Raw genomic sequence first — 16,522 nt, 5'->3', positions numbered from 1 at the left:
CGGTATATTGCATACTCTTCTAAATCCTGATTTGAGAAAGCTGGGATAAACATATGCAAAATGTGAAAATGTGCATATGACAAGGGGGTGTGGTCTGGATATTTTGAGCAGGGCATGGACAGGGTTCAAATTTACACATGCATTTCCCATGTCAGAAGAGAACTTGTTTATTTTCTATGAGATCAACATTGGGATTTACAGCTGTTCTTAGGCACATCTAGGTTATGTGCTTTTTTGTGCAGCTCTGTAAGGGAGGGATAAAGGAAGGTTGCCAGCTATTTGGCTCCTTCCCCCGCCAAAAAAGTGATCCTGGCAAATATCAGGCATTGTGACAGCTTGGGGAAACATATAGGTTTTTAATATGGCAGACATACACATCTATGTGCCAATACATACATATATATGTTCTGAGATACCAGCACATAGAAGTAGGTGTATATTACAGAGTTGCCTCTGTTGCTATGGCAGATACTGACTTTTGCAAAATGGGTTTTGCTGGCACCCATACGCCCATTTCTGCATACATCTTAGACAAAGTTCTCTGTCAGCAGATCTTTTTGTAAAATGCTAGAGGAATTTGAGACATCCCAACCCAGATGTTTCAAGTCCAATGTATGCATTCTATTTAAAATCCACTGTTGTGTTCCCTATAACAGTGGGCAGCAGAGCATATTTTGAAATCACATGGCAAACACAGTTTCTGTGGAAGAAAAACAAGTTTCTGGAGAAACCCAGAAAGGAGCTGTCATTCTGAGCCTGCCTGTTACTTAATATAGCACGAAGCTGCCTCCTCCTGATATCCACCCATATGAAGGCAGCAGAGGGGATTCACAGCTCTCTTTGACTATAAATAGCAGAAAAGGCAAATAGGAAGAAGAGATGAGAGACTGAGGGAAGTAGTCTAGAAAGAAAGATAGTTCTGTAAGAGGACACCATCTAAGAAGAGCAGGAGGTCTTTAAGTTTTCCAAAGTAATGTCTAAGATCAAGCCTGATTTCCTGAATGAAGGAAGATGGCAGAAGAATGGGTTTAAATTAGGAATGGCAGACTCAGGATACATGTGTACTAGATTCTAGAAGGGGTTATAGCGTGATTCTCCTGGTCAAAGACTGATATTGTGATGCATGGATTGGGAGGAGGCGGAGGGAGGGAAGAGATGATATTATAAAATGAAGGAACACCTAAGTGGCTGTATATAGATTCTCATCTAATCTAATCTAAGGCTTGGCTTTATATACCGAGTCATCATTCTAAGAAAGCTCGACTCGGTTTACAATAATTAACTTAAATAAAACCCATAAAAATAAGACTAAATTTCGGGAAATTAATTTTCAAAGTGTTTAACAAATAAAGTAGTTTTTAAAGATTTGTGAAAAAATTGAAGTGAGCCGGAACTTCTTAAAAGAAATGGAAGATCATTCCTAAGTTGAGAAAACTTAAAGATCAGCGATTGACTAAAAACCTTGACCCCTTTAATCCCTTTTTTGGAAGGAAGAAATAATTTAAATTGTTGGCTACCTTTTGCAAAAGAAAGTCTGTAAGCATTCCAAGATAAAGGAATGAGGAGTAAAGATGGCATATAGGATTTTAAAAACAACACAAGCACATTTAAATTGAACTCTAAAATAAACCGGGAACCAATGGTATCAAAGCTCAAGAACAGGCCAAGATGGAAGAACAAAGGAGTAGAAGGAAGATGTCAGGTTAAAGCAGGTGAACAAGAATGACCAATACACATCAGTATGTGCAAAACATGTTTCAGTGCTCTTCAGCACCAAGGGCTGGACAGCTCCTGTGATGGACAAATGGACAGACAATCACACAGCTACCTCAAATTCAAAATTTATGGGAATTTTTTTTTTTTAATGGAAAGAAAAAAACTGATATAGAGAAAAACATCCTGTAAGAACTAAAAGTCATTGTTCTTCGGAGATCTTTAATTTTCCCATCATAAATATGACTCTATTAAGCAATATCATTCTGAAAAGTATTTTCCATTCATTATGAAATGAGGAGGTACATTCTGAAACTCTTATTCTCTGTGCACAAGCAGAATAAGACAGCCAAAGCTATTTGTGTATTTTCAAAAAGACTATGGGCCTGTTTTACACAGCCACGCTAGCGGCTCCAGCGCGGTAACGGCCCCGAAGCCCATAGAGATTTAAAGGGATTCGGGGCTGTTGCTGCACAGCTTTGTAAAACAGGCCCTATATATATATATATACACACATATATATATATCTACACGCACACATATATATTTGGAGGGGCATAATCAAAAGATACGTCTAAGTCCGTTTTGGGCCTAAATCGCTAGTCACCCAAAGTCAGCAATGTCTAAAGTCCATTCCCGAAAAATACGTTCAAAATATTTTTTTCAAAAATTGTCTAATTATACATCCAGCCGTTTAATTGGCCAGACCGATAAGTCATCTATCTTTATATCCCATTCTCATCCAAACATTTGTCCAAGTCAAAAACACCTAGAACAAGACCTTTTGGATATGGGAGGGGCCAGAAAAAGTGATGCACTGGGCACCCAGACATGGCAACACAGGGTACTGCTGCGAACTTCACAAAAATGGTGCCATATAAACATCTCACCAGAACTCCCTTATAGGTCATGGTGAGCCCCCCAAAACCCACTAGACCCACTTGCTTACAATCACAATAGCTCCAAACTACTTAAGCCACCTCTGTGCTGCTCTACTAGGCTTTCCTATGCCAGGTGCTGATGTTCTAGAGGCAGGCATGTATGTTTTTAGTCTGATTTTTTATGGTGTTGGGGGGGGTCACTGATCACTGGGGGAGTGTGTGGGGGGGTCTGTACTTTGTGTCTGCAGTGGTTATTTGGTCACTTTGGATATCTTCTGGGCACTTAGACCAGTCTTTACATCGTCTAAGTCACAACGTACAAGTTCTGTCCAGGCAGCTTTGTTACACTTTCGGTTATACTTGCAGTACGACTAAGTCTAGGTCAGCCCACGTCCCGCCCTGATGACTCCTCCTAAAATACCCCTTTCAGCTCTGGGCGTACAGCAGCACTGAAGAGTCCTAAGCTGTTTTTAAATACATCTAAAACCCATTTCAGTTATCAGCTTTGACACGCAGCTCCTGACTGGTGAGGCCCGACTTTAGTACAGGAAGAGGCAGTCGGAGCATACCGCGAGTGATTTCCTTCATTCACCGGCGCTCCGGCTGCCCTCTCCTACCTCTCTGGCTGCCCTCTCCTGTCTCCCCTGCTAAAAACCGTATTCGCGGTTTTTCAACATTTGCGGGGGTTCCTGGAACAGAACCCCCATGAATATTGGGGGAGTACTGTATATATATATATATAGATATAGATATGCATATAACTGTCACTGAAAATACCTATATATATATACCTATATATATATATATACCAGTTGTACATTTAGGGGGTCAATATTCAGCCATGGCTTCTGGCATTGAATATCTGGGTACATCTGCCAGCCCAGGAGTTAACTGGGCATTGGCTGATATTCAGACTAGTGCCTAGTTAACTTTCTGCATACCCCCCCCCTACTTTTACAAAACTGTAGTTTAATGCCAGTCACGGCGGTAACAGCTCTGACATTCATTGGAATTCTATGAGCTTTTGAGCTGTTACCACCATGGCTGGCTCTAAAAGTCGCACTATGGTTTTGTAAAAGAAGCCGGGGGTTAGAACAGTTGTTTTGCTGTCCTAACTTTATGCAGTTATGTAGTTAGAGGACCAAAAAGTGCCAGTAAGTGTCAACATTAATGCTTCTCCCTAACTCCACCCCCAGCCTACCCCTAACCTATGATCTGGTTAGGGATGGCCAGTTAGTGGACATATTAAGGGCAATAAGCAGTTAAGTGCCATTGAATACCAGGTGCCAGCTCACTCACTGGGGTTTATTGGAAACCTCACCTGCCCAGTTAAACCCTAGTGAATACCAACCCTTGATCTGTTCAAGTAACTTGTTCTAGGTCACATAATAAGATTAATAGAGATGGAATTAGACCTTGGAGCCCTGATTCATGGGTTTTCACAAGTAAACTGTAGTCCTCAGCTTGAGTCCCTATACGCAAGCTCACCACCAACTCTACTCTCTCCTTAACTGAAGATCATTTTTGATAGCTTCCTTCACATAGCAACCTTGAGATGCATTTTTGAGTAAACTATTTACTAACTTGATCGTATTTCATTCTTTGGTATGTGAACAGTTCTCTTCTTGAAACACTTTTTTTTTCTTATTAGGAATTCATGCAACAAGATACTACAGAAACTCAGCAATTCAAAACACAAATTAATAAATATATGAAGTGCCTTAGGTCATACAATGACACCTAGTGAACGGTACTTCTAACAAATCTTCTTATGTCCGGCTTCCTACTCAGAAGAAGAAAAACCCTTTGAAGACATGACTCTGAGAACAATCTGGGAGGGATTGAACTGTGCCTTTAATTTAATCTGCAGCATCTCCGATGTCTTAACAGTCACCAGACTAATTGTTCTCCTTGGTAATTTGTGCATGTTTGAATTACATAGGGAGAGGGATTCTATAAAGGGCGACCAAAGATCCATGCTAAATTAGTAATCTACTCTGTACAGAGAGAATTCTAGTTTAGCATGGATCTCATGCCTATGCCTGCAGAAACTTGGTGTCTATGCTGGTGCGCAACTATTGGCAGTTGGGTGTGTAAATGACCCTTTCTTAACATTGTCCCTAATTTCTGGAAATGTCCCAACCTGCCTATTAGAGAATGACACGGTGACAAAATTCATCACCATTCCCGTCCCCGCGGATAACCGCGGGAAATAATCCCATGTCATTTTCTAGTGTCTATTTCATCCTCTGTCCTTCTACACCAGCATTCTTCAAAGCAAAGCTTGCGGGTCAGTGGTTGTGGCCATTCATACTCTGATTCTTATGGGAGCCAAGGATAATGAAGCCATTGTGACATCACTGATGTGATTGGCTCTTAGGCACTGGTGGAATGAGGCATTATGACATCACAATATCTGCTCTGGATACCAGAGACTGTCATTCTGTAGTGTCTGTTTCAACCTCAGTCCTTCTACACCAGCATTCTTCAAAGCAAAGCTTGTGGGTCAGTGGTTGTGGCCATTCATACTCCGATTCTTCCCTCTCTCCTTAAAGAATGACATGAAGATGGTTTACCGCGGTTATCCGTGGGGACGGGAACGGTGATGAATTTTGTCACCGTGTCATTCTCTACTGCCTATGTCCCCTCTCATGGCCACACCCCTTTTGAGTCACATGGTATAAAATTTAGGCATGCTGTTATACACTAGGGATCAGCTCATAAACCTGGACAAAGTGCCGAATTTTGAAAAGCCATCCAGACGTCTGGTAACCCTACTCCCAGTCACATTTTCAGGATACCCTTAATGAATGTGCATAAGATAGATTTACGTATAATGGAGGTAGTGTTTGCAATTTATGTCATGTATTTTCATCATGTGTATCCTGAAAGCTTTACTGGCTTAGTGTACCCTGAGAATTAGGTTGACCCTTAAGTTCTCTCATATGTTAGAGATATTTCCCATCTTCAACAGCTCTTTCCATTTTCTATAACCCCCTGATCCAAACTCTGTCACAGCATTTCAGTGGCGTAGCAATGGTGAGCAGCATCCGGGGTGCCCCACCCCACCCTGGCCCCCCATCACCGTGCATGCACCCCCCCTTCCCTCCCCTGTAACTCTTTAATTAGCTGTCCACATCTGATGTCACTTCCTAGGCGTGGGACCCAGAAAGTGACATCAGAGAGAGCCGACACTGATGCGGGCAGGAAGTTCACGACACTGCTCACCCTGGAAAAATTAAAGAGGTATAAGCCAGGGAAGGGGTGCACATGAGCAGCAGGGAGGGTCGCGAAGGAGTGTGGGGGCAGAGAAGAGAAGGGGGCCAGTGCCCCCACCAAGAGGGCGCCTGGGGCAGACCGCCTCCCCCCCCACCCGTCCTTCCCTTACTATATCACTGCAGCATTTTAATGAAGTCAAGCAATATTCAAAGCACATTCTGTGACTGCATTGGTATGAGCACGAGTGATGCTAGGAAAATGGCTGAATCTTCCAAGTGAATTTTGATGCCAAAGGCTTACTCTCACTTTCACAGCATGTGCACCACAGTAAAAAGAAAAGAGAGGCCTTTCCAGGGGAAAGGGACAGATTTTGGATTTAGCTCATGCCTTTTTCAGTTGCAGCTCAAGGTGAGTTACAGCTGAGCACAATCGGCACCTTCCTGTCCCCAGAGGGCAAGCAGTTTATAATGGACCAATGCAGAAAAGTGCTCTGGGCTTATCATAGTGGTTAGCTTGGCTTGTGGGCACACAATACAGAAATGAGTTTTTATGTGTGAACCATAGTGCACAGCTCATTTAAATCTAGGCTAACGAACCTCTTAACTATTCAGGGCAGACACAGAAGAGCGCACAGAAGACCAAAGAGCTGAGCCCAGTGCTGGGGTTTTAATGCCATGTCTAAGGAGGTGCAAAAGCTTAGCTTGTTTTTCTGTAGTCAGTATTAGGGAGGATTTTATGCCTGGTTTTGTTTTTTCTCTTTACTGCGAGCATTTTGACCTGCAATTTTTTAGAGAGCATGTGTAAATAAATGTTTTAAAAAGACAGATCTGAGGATGAGGCATGTAGAAACAAAGAAAAAAGAGCTGGACCATTATGAATCAACACGCTCTGTGGCTTATTTCCTGGCTCCAGCTCTTTGGAATAACATGCTGTCATATCATCGATTAGAGCAGTCACTTTCAAAATTTAATGTGTTATTAAAATCTTACTTTTTTGAACCTGCTTTTGGCCTTTCAGCTAATCTTCGTTAGGACTTTGACTATCTATTTACCTGATCAGGATGTCTGTAGTTGGTCTGCAGTGCTGGACAGTTTCCTGGGTGAGGATTCGTTTTGGTCTATGCCAGGGGTAGGGAACTCCGGTCCTCGAGAGCCATATTCCAGTCGGGTTTTCAGGATTTCCCCAATGAATATGCATTGAAAGCAGTGCATGCAAATAGATCTCATGCATATTCATTGGGGGAAATCCTGAAAACCTGCCTGGAATACTGCTCTCGAGGACCGGAATTCCCTACCCCTGGTCTATGCATTACTCTTAGTATAGCTTTTGTGTTGTGATTTGAATGGCTGAGCTGTGCTTTTCTGCCCTATCAGACACTAGTGTTCTTTTCGTAAACCTTTTTTTTTTTTAACTTTTAATTGTAAGCCACTATGATCTGTGTGCAGAAATGGTGGGTTATTAAACTTTTAATGAACATAAACATATGTGTGCAGTTCTGAGCACAAAAAAAAAGAAAGATCTTGGCACCCAGAGTTGCGAGTACTACATCTGTTTATGTGCTGGAATGCTATTATGTGCATAAATGGTACTGCAAAAATATACCTATAGCATTCCAGTATATGTGCAGATGAATGTGCATTCAACTCTGTGCCGAGACATAGCTGTGCCACCACAGACCTATATATGCATACATCTGATGCCCTCTTTTATGCTGAAGACAAAACCAGGAGTGGCTTTCTCATTGGGCTTTGTGTTTTCTCATTGGGTTCTGCAAACAGCATAGGTGGTCCAAGGAAGGAAGACAAGTCAAGAATGCAGCAAAATAAACTTTACTGAAGGAAATCCCAGCTTGGCCAAGTATTGGCCAGAATGGGTCAATTCATCGCAGCCAGTTCATCGTGGGATGTTTCATCACAGCCACAATGACTCATCCTAGACCCTAGGGGAGGGTGGGAGTGCTTGAGGGAGAAGACCCTAGGGGAGGGTGGGAGTGCTTGAGGGAAAAGACCCTAGGGGAGGGTGGGAGTGCTTGAGGGAGAAGTGCCATAATAACAGCCTTACTGGGTCAGACCAATGGTCCATCAATCCCAGTAGCCAGTTCTCAAGGGGACCAATCCAGGTCCCTAGTACCTGGCCAAAACCCAAAGAGTAGCAACATTCCAGCATCTCAAAGAATAGCAAGATTCTGGACCCCCAATGAGAGCAACATTCCAGAGCTACGATTGTGATGTCATAATGCCTCATTCCACAATGCCTCAGAGCCAACCTCATCAGTGATATTAAAATGGCTTAATTGTCCTATATGTTGCTTACGTAAGAACATATGAATAGCCTTACTGGGTCAGACTATTCAGTCCATCAAGCCCAGTAGCCTGTTCTCGTGATGGCCATTCCAGGTCCCTAGAACCTGGCCAAAACCCAAGGAGTAGCAACATTCCATGCTACCGATCCAGGGCAAGCAGTGGCTTACTGGCTTCCCCCATGTCTTTCTCAATAACAGACTATGCACTTTTCCTCCAGGAAATTGTCCAAACCTTTCTTAATACCAGCTACGCTATCCACTCTTACCACATCACAGACAGGGAGGAGAAGGGGAGGCTAGAATTTTTTTGGGGGGTGGGCATCACTTCTCAAAAAACTGAATCGTAGATGGCAAACCACAGGGAGAGGAAACCAGTCACCCCTGTCCCCGAGGATTCTGGGGCTTTTCATTGCCACTTTCCTGCTCAAGGCACCTTATCTGTCACAGTGGGTCCCCTCTTCTTCAAGCCCTGCGTCCCGATGGGATGCAGGAGGAAGAGGAGAAATAGCACAAACTGCAACCACAGCAGCCCTGCATGGCTCCCACTCTTGATTTCGCAAAACCCAAAATATTGGAATCCTGGGAAGTGCTAGTCATGGGGTCCAGGATGATTCATAGTGGGATGTTTTGTGGGACAATTCAGCACCGAAATAAAGAGCCCAACTGAACTGGCCACGATGAAATGTCCATGATGAATCATTGTACACCCATTTCAGCAATGCCTTCAGAGGTCTATAAATACACATCATATACAAAACAAATTAAAAAACAAGTACAGATAATTTTTTATTATTATAATTGTCGGTATTTGTTTTTAATTTGTTTTGTATATGATGTGTATTTATAGATCCCTGACGAAGGCATTGCTGAAACTTGACCAGGCTGGGTCATTCTTAAGTTAAGTTTACTTTGATGCATTCTTGACTGGTCTTCGAAGCTTCCTTGGACCCCCTTTACTGTTTGTGCTTTCTCGCCCTCTCTCATGTCAGCATACATTGGGCCTATTTGCATGCTTTGGTTACTTCATTGGGGAGCAAAACCTAACGCAAGGTTTCCACATTGGACCTAAGAGTTTCTGAGGCAACGAGGATTAAATCAGCAAATCCTGTTCTAGAAAACTAGTGGAATTCAGTCTGGCTATCTCCGTTCTATTTTCCTTTCAGATATGCCACTGTAAACTGAATAATAAATTAAACTAAGCAGCCAGAGCCAAAGTGAAAACAAGTTGAGTTTATGGAATTCTGAACTGTAATGAAACCTGCAGCCATCTATGACAGAACCTCATGATCATGAAATGAATACATTACCCACAAACTCACTGCACCAGAAGTCTAGATTAGGAATTCACTGGACTTTTTACCGCACAGGATATTTATGGTTGTGTTTCAATAATTGCTGTTGTAATGTCTGGACATACATTAATTGTTGTTGTAACCCGTCTCAAACTCCACTCTGAAGGATTTGGTGGGATATAAGACCACAAATAACATAACTTCCAATAACATAACCAGAACCAATTATAACAGAGCAGAATCCTAAGCTTAGCTGAACTAAGTCATGAACTATCAAAGTCTAGATCTGGTTTAACTTATGACCTGCTCATGTCCCTAAACTCCTTCTAGGACAGGAAAGGTACCAGGACAATTCTCCTGCTTTCCCTTCTGTAAGAGGCATCATCACATCTTGTTTGCAAAAGAATCTGGTATGATCCCCCCTCTGTGACACCCCTTGACCCCTCCAGAAATGAGGGTATTCAACTCCAAGAAATGTTTTTCAGCTTCACAAATGGATAATGTGTCAACAATTCTTTTTGACCAGCTTCTATCGAGTTGGCAGGAATAAATGTTTGAAACCAAGTAACAGTATTGTTTTAAAGAGAAAAAGAAACTGGGGCCCAGCAGGGAAAGGAAGTCTTCACCTGGTTGTGAGTTGACCATCGTGGTGCCTAGCTGCCTACCCCTGTGCTCAGATGCCATGGATGCTGCTCACCGAGATGCCATCGTGCCTGAATCTGTCTTCTGCCACAGGTAGGACGAAAAAACCCGGAGGCGCTTCCTGGCACTTTCCTGGCTGCTTTGTTTATTTTTTGGCAAAAACCTGAATATTAGAAACACAAGAAAATCTTACCCCCCTGCTTATTATTAGCACAATATTAAGCTAACATAGTAGATGACGGCAGATAAAGACCCGAATGGTCCATACAGTCTGCCCATATTGATTCAATTTAAATTTTTAAATTTTTTCTTCTTAGCTATTTTTGGGCAAGAATCCAAAGCTCTACCCGGTACTGTGCTTGGGTTCCAACTGCCGAAATCTTCATTAAAACCTACTCCAGCCCATCTAAACCCTCCCAGCCATTGAAGCCCTCTCCAGCCCATCCTCCCCCCAAAGCTGTAAGGCAATGTAGGATTCCTTTGACAAAAAGGCTCTGATTCTATAGAAATGGTGCCTAATTTGTAGGTGTTGATAGGCATGGCTGTCAATCAGCTGCTAGGCATCATTTAACGAATCACGCCTAATGGTGCCTAAATGTTCTTAGGTGCTGTTAGGCATTAAAACCTTAGGCACACAGCCATTTAGCCAGGGTTTCCTTGGCCTAAATGAGTGCACCTAAGGTTCATTAGGTAGATTGTGAGCCCATCGGGACAGTTAGGAAAAAATGCTTGCGTACCTGAATGTAAACCACAGGCAACCTCCATTGATACGTGGTATATAAGTAACTAATAATAACAATAATAGACGTCTACCAGCACCTAAGCGAATCCATGCCCAAATTCTATCCCAAATCTGCCCCTTACTATACCTACTTGCTGGTAGGTGCCTTAATGTAGATACCTACATCGAAGTGGAGGCATCTACCTCATTAGGCGTCTACCAGCTAATTCATTTTTAAATCATATTTCTAATTGGTTTTTAATGGCACTTTCAATGATCAGTGCTGATTAAGCTATGGGAGGGGCTCGAGTGGGTCAGGATTGTTCATTAAAGATGCACATAGCATTATAGAATTCAGGGGATCCTTGCCTAACTTATATGTGGGGATTTACATCAGGTTTCAGTTGGTGTAAATACTCATGCTTAAAAGTTGGGCATGGATCTAGAGAATGACACGGTGACAGAATTTGTCATTGTCCCTGTCCCTGCGGATAACCACAGGAAATCATCCCCATATAAGAACATAAGAATTGCCACTGCTGGGTCAGACAAGTGGTCCATCATGCCCAGCAGTCCACTCACGTGGTGGCCCTCTGGTCAAAGACCAGCATCCTAACCGAGACTAGCCCTACCAGCGCACATTCTTGTTCAGCAGGAACTTGTCTAACTTTGTCTTGAATCACTGGAGGGTGTTTTCCCCTATAACAGCCTCTGGAAGAGCGTTCCAGCTTTCTACCACTCTCTGGGTGAAGAAGAACTTCCTTACGTTTGTACGGAATCTATCCCCTTTCAACTTTAGAGAGTGCCCTCTCGTTCTCCCTACCTTTATGGAGAGAGGGAAGAATCAGAGTATGAATGGGCACAACCACAGACCCTCAAAACTTGCATTGAAGAATGCTGGTGTAGAAGGACTAAGGTTGATAGACACTAGAGAATGACAGTCTCTGGTATCCAGAGCAGATATTGTGATGTCATAATGTCTCATTCCACCAATAAGAGCCAAGCTTATCAGTGATGTCACAATGGCTTCATTATCTTATACTTGGCTCACATAAGAATCAGAGCATGAATAGGCTCAGCCACTGACCCTCAAGCCTTGCATTGAAGAACACTAGTGTAGAAGGGCTGAGGTTGAGATAGACACTAAAGAATGACATGGGATGATTTCCTTTGGTTATCCATCTGTCAAGGACAAATTCTGTCCCTGTGCCATTCTCTTTTCTATAAATGGTACCCAATTTGGAGCAGTCAACACTTATTTTGATAATGACTTGTGGATATATATCCAAACTATATTGTTCATTAATAAACAGATATATCCAACAGATCACTTACAGCCTCTTTTAAAACGCTGCGCTAACGGCCCCAAAGCCCATAGAGATTTAAAGGGCTTTGGGGCTGTTGCTGCGTGGCAGCCGCTAGTGTGGCTTTGTAAAAGAGGCCGTTAAAGTGCTTATAGGACCATCAGGTGATTTTTCAAAGCTGTGTTTGAATGAGAATATTAAACACCATTGATCGTCATCAGTCAAACACTTTATAATTTTCACTAGAATATTCTCACTTATTTCATTTTATTTTGCTCTCCACATGCTCATAAATTTCCCTTTATCAGATTTATCAAATTTCCATTCTCATGTCGATCATTTCCAAATGATTTAAGAGAAAAAGCTGCATTTATCTGACCTCATAGGGGAAAAAAACTCTACCCTGATGAGTTCAGAAAAGTGCAGCTTTTTCTCTTAAACCATTTGGAAATGACCGACATGAAAATGAAAATTTGATAAAATCCGTTAAAGGGAAATATAAAATTTATGAGTATAAGGAGAGCATAATAAAATGAAATAAGTGAGAATATTCTAGTGAAAATTATAAAGTGTTGGAGTGATGACGATCAAAGGTGTTAACAGCTTTGAGAAATCACCTCGGACGGTCCTATAAGCATTTTAAGGGCTCCTTTTACTAAGGTGCGCTAGCTACAATACCGCACGCGCTAAACGCTAACGCCTCCATAGAGCTTGCATTAGTATTTTTCATTTAGTGTGTGCTAAAAATGCTAGCACACCTTAGCAGTGGCGTATCAAGGGGGGGTGGGGGGGAGGAGATCCAAGGAGAAACACTTAAGTGACTGGTCACCCCAAAAGTGCTTTTGAATAACAAGTAAATAGTAAGACCACCAGAGTTTCCTCGGCATCTGCTGATGAGAACCATGACCTTGGACTTGAAAAAGATTTGGTACCTCAGTGCTTCCCAGACATGCCCAGCTCTATTTATCCCACAGCTGGTCGGGTTTGGAGGATATTCACGGGAAAGTGTGTGCAAATTCATCTCCCGCAGCACCTAGTTGTGGATTCCCCAGGACATGCTTGAGAAACCCTTCAGTAGAAATCAAAAACCCTGGGCCTTACAAATCCGATCTGCTAATCCACAGATTTAAAGAGCCCCAGAGGGAGAGGGCTGACTATTGTGAAAGTTTCACTTTTATTTCAGATTATTTACAGACTCTCTGGATGATTCCTTCTTCTCATATATTGCATTTGCTTGTCAAGATACCTGAGCTACGGAAAGAGAAATCGCACAACGATCTGGACGCTTCAGTCTCAGGTATCAGATTCTGAAAATGAGCTCGATGACTTCATTCGCCATAAATCAAAGTCCTGATTCCCGGTGGAGGCTCTTTATCTGCTCTGTCAGCCACGGTTCCGGTATATGGGTGCTCAGGTTGAGACCTGGAGGATCCTACATGCCACTGAAACCTCGCTGATCCCTGCAGTCGTTTCTTCCCAGCTGACATCAAGCATCTAGAGTTTTAAGTTACTCGTAACTCAGTTTAATATTTGGATCTGTTTTAGCCATCCCGCATCCCCTATTCCTATTTCAGTTTTCTCAGATAAAACCGGCTTTGGCAAAGGTCTTTTTCCTATGAACCCTTCATTTCTGCTAGTGGTTCCCAACCCTGTCCTGGGGGACCACCAGCCAGTCGGGTTTTCAGGATATCCCTAATGAATATGCATGAGAGCGATTTGCATACCTGTCACTTCCATTATATGCAAATCTATCTCATGGATATCTTGAAACCCCAGGACAGGGTTGGGAACCACTGTGCCAGAATATCTACACACCGTGAAGCAGTGGTTAAAGCTACAGCCTCAGCACCCTGAGGTTGTGGGTTCAAACCCATGCTGTTCCTTGTGACCCTGGGCAAGTCACTTAATCCCTCCATTGCCCCAGGTACATTAGGTAGATTGTGAGCCCACCAGGACACACAGGGAAAATGCTTGAGTACCTGAATAAATTTATGTAAACCGTTCTGAGCTCCCTTGGGAGAAAGGTATAGAAAATTAAATAAATAAATCTAGAAGCTCCTTTTACAAAGGTGCGCTAGGGGCTTAACGCGTGGAATAGCGCGTGTGTGCTAGCCGCTACCGCCTCCTTTTGAGCAGGTGGTAGATTTTCAGGTAGCACGCACTATAGCGCGCGCTAATCCAGTACGTACGATAAAAACGCTAGTGCACCTTCGTTAAAGGAGCCCTAGTTTGGTGTCACCAAATCAAAAGCAGTGCATACATGGTACAGAAATATAGAGAATACAGGGGGATCCTCCCCCCCCCTGAGAAATAAATCAGGCCGGTTCTTATCACCATAAAATCACCAATAAACACCGAGAGCTTCCTGTCCCCATCTCCAGTTTCAAGGTGCCTAAAAATGGCTGGAAGGCAAGGACACGGCCACACACCTGCCGGGTTTCTTCGGTTCTACCCTTTCCTAGGATTCCAGTGCCCCATTTCCAGATAGGCTGTCTGCATCTTGCCCCCTACCCAGCTCCCTGTGCATCTTTCCCTGCCAGGGTCTGCACCCCTCTCCCCCCACCCCCCAAATAGGCTACCTGTATTCTGCTTCCTACCATGCTTGGATGCTCTATGGAGGGAGGGAGATGTGACCTTCCATTTGTTTTTGTAGCAGGCTGTTACACAATTGTTTGATATTCAAAGTAGTGTACATAATATATTGTCATAATGCCACATACCTGTCATTAGCGACAGTGTACAGGTCTGTCGCTCACACCTTATAGAACAACTTTTATTACATAATAAGAAACATGGTTTTCTCAATTTCATTTCACTCCTAAATAAACAATAATTTAACTGAAGAAACCGTACAAATGTTAATAATCTCTAAGCCCAACTCAGAATGAATAAAAGGTCCAGTGCATATTTAAAAGTATAAATCGTGATAGATTTATTATCAAAAGCTATTATGTTCTAATATAGATATGGATTTATTATTATTATTATTATTTTTTACTGAAGTTAATTTGCTAATTGTTGTCAGGGGCTTCACTTAGTGCTGGCAATCTGGAATATCTGTAGCTTGACCCAATGAGGCTTTTGGGTCTATGGGAGATTACGGAATATTTCTTCATGTGAGGAATTTTGAGGAAACAGTCCTAGTTCTAATTTACCAATTTTTATTTTTTTTTTGTTTATTAGTCCTGGCTAAGGCAGTCTGTACTTTTAAGAGCTGCATATTCTAAATATTATTTTTTTGTTTGAATCCACAACAAAGGCAAAAAAAAAGGAAGTCAGAAAGACAATAATCAAAGAGCTGGACCTTTCTGAACTCACCTAGTGTCCGATCCCTGGCCCCTACAGCTTCCCGGGTCTGAGAGCCTGGGGGAAGGAGGAGACCCTTTTCACCTCTGCTCAGCCCAGCTCTGACACTCAGCGTTAAATAGAGGAGTCAGCTGCACGGCTCCGGCTTCCCCCATTTACCTTGGCTTTCACGCCTGAGTTCTTAAAAAGCCAGGATAAAGTGACAAAGGTTTGCTCTCACCTTGCTACTGAAGCAAAACAGCGTGCTGCTCCTTCAGCTCAACGATTAGGTCAGAAAACATGGCAGAGACAACTCAGAAGTGGTGAGAAAAGAACAAAAAAATATGTTGAAATAGATCTGAGATTACATCAGGTAAAAAGAAAGCAAGCGACTGGCTGTGCGAGCCAATAATTATGATATCAGCTCTTATTAGCCCCAGGCAAATTACATTTAATAAAAACTAGGAATGACTAAGCTGCAAGTAGTGAGAGGAAGACAGGGAAGCAAAAAGAGTCTGACTTCTTTCTGGTACAGGTTTGCAAGGCCTCTGTTCTTTTTTCACAGTAACTTGTATCCTTGGCTATTCAGCTGTGAATGCCCCAACCAAGCAGTCCTGGTGTTTATAGGACTTCCAAAGTCTTTGCTAGTCTTCATCATATCACTTTCTAAGGAGAATATCCCGTGGAGGTTACTGAACTAGTGATTTTAAAAAGTCAAATGCTTGTGTGCACAGTAATAAAAATAAGAATATTTTACTCTTTATGATCTATATAGGAGGTAAACATAGAAACATAGAAGATGACGGCAGAAAAGGGCTACAGCCCATCAAGTCTGCCCACTCTGTTTATCCACCCCCTGTCTATGCCCTAATGACCCAATTTCCTTATCTTGACCCTCGTAGGGATCCCACATGGGTATCCCATTTATTCTTAAAGTCTGGCACGCTGTCTGCCTCGATCACCTGCACTGGAAGCTTGTTCCAATGATCAACCACTCTCTCTGTGAAGAAATACTTTCTGGTGTCTGCAGCAGCCACTCTCTCCTCCTCTCCCTATTGGCTAAGGCTCTTAACATTTGCATCTCCTCTTCCTATAGGCTAAGGCTCTTTACACCTGCATTGTGATGTCATAGAACTTTCTGATTATAGAAACATAGAAACATG

At 42.6% G+C, this 16,522-nt stretch overlaps 1 protein-coding gene across 6 annotated transcripts in view; it reads right to left on the bottom strand.

Moving 5' to 3' along the window:
* The window catches only part of FOXN1 (forkhead box N1), a 129,624-nt gene extending 113,897 nt beyond the window's left edge, over nucleotides 1-15,727 (bottom strand). For 2 of the 6 annotated variants that reach the window (XM_033921305.1, XM_033921307.1), the window contains exons 1-2: nucleotides 15,601-15,685; nucleotides 10,034-10,212 (exon numbers count right to left, since the gene is read on the bottom strand). In XM_033921305.1, the coding sequence (XP_033777196.1) occupies nucleotides 10,034-10,091 (58 nt within the window). In that variant the 5' untranslated portion in view covers nucleotides 10,092-10,212; nucleotides 15,601-15,685. Of the gene's footprint in view, nucleotides 1-10,033; nucleotides 10,213-15,392; nucleotides 15,518-15,600 lie in introns of those variants that run through there. The other 4 variants (XM_033921308.1, XM_033921306.1, XM_033921309.1 and 1 more) reach the window with 4 other exon arrangements.
* Nucleotides 15,728-16,522: the final 795 nt, after the last annotated feature.

The sequence above is a fragment of the Geotrypetes seraphini genome, chromosome 15 (assembly GCF_902459505.1).
Source record: "Geotrypetes seraphini chromosome 15, aGeoSer1.1, whole genome shotgun sequence".
NCBI lineage: Eukaryota > Metazoa > Chordata > Amphibia > Gymnophiona > Dermophiidae > Geotrypetes > Geotrypetes seraphini.
The sequence above is the reverse complement of the archived record's forward strand: the minus strand, read 5'-3'. Positions and strand labels throughout refer to the sequence as shown.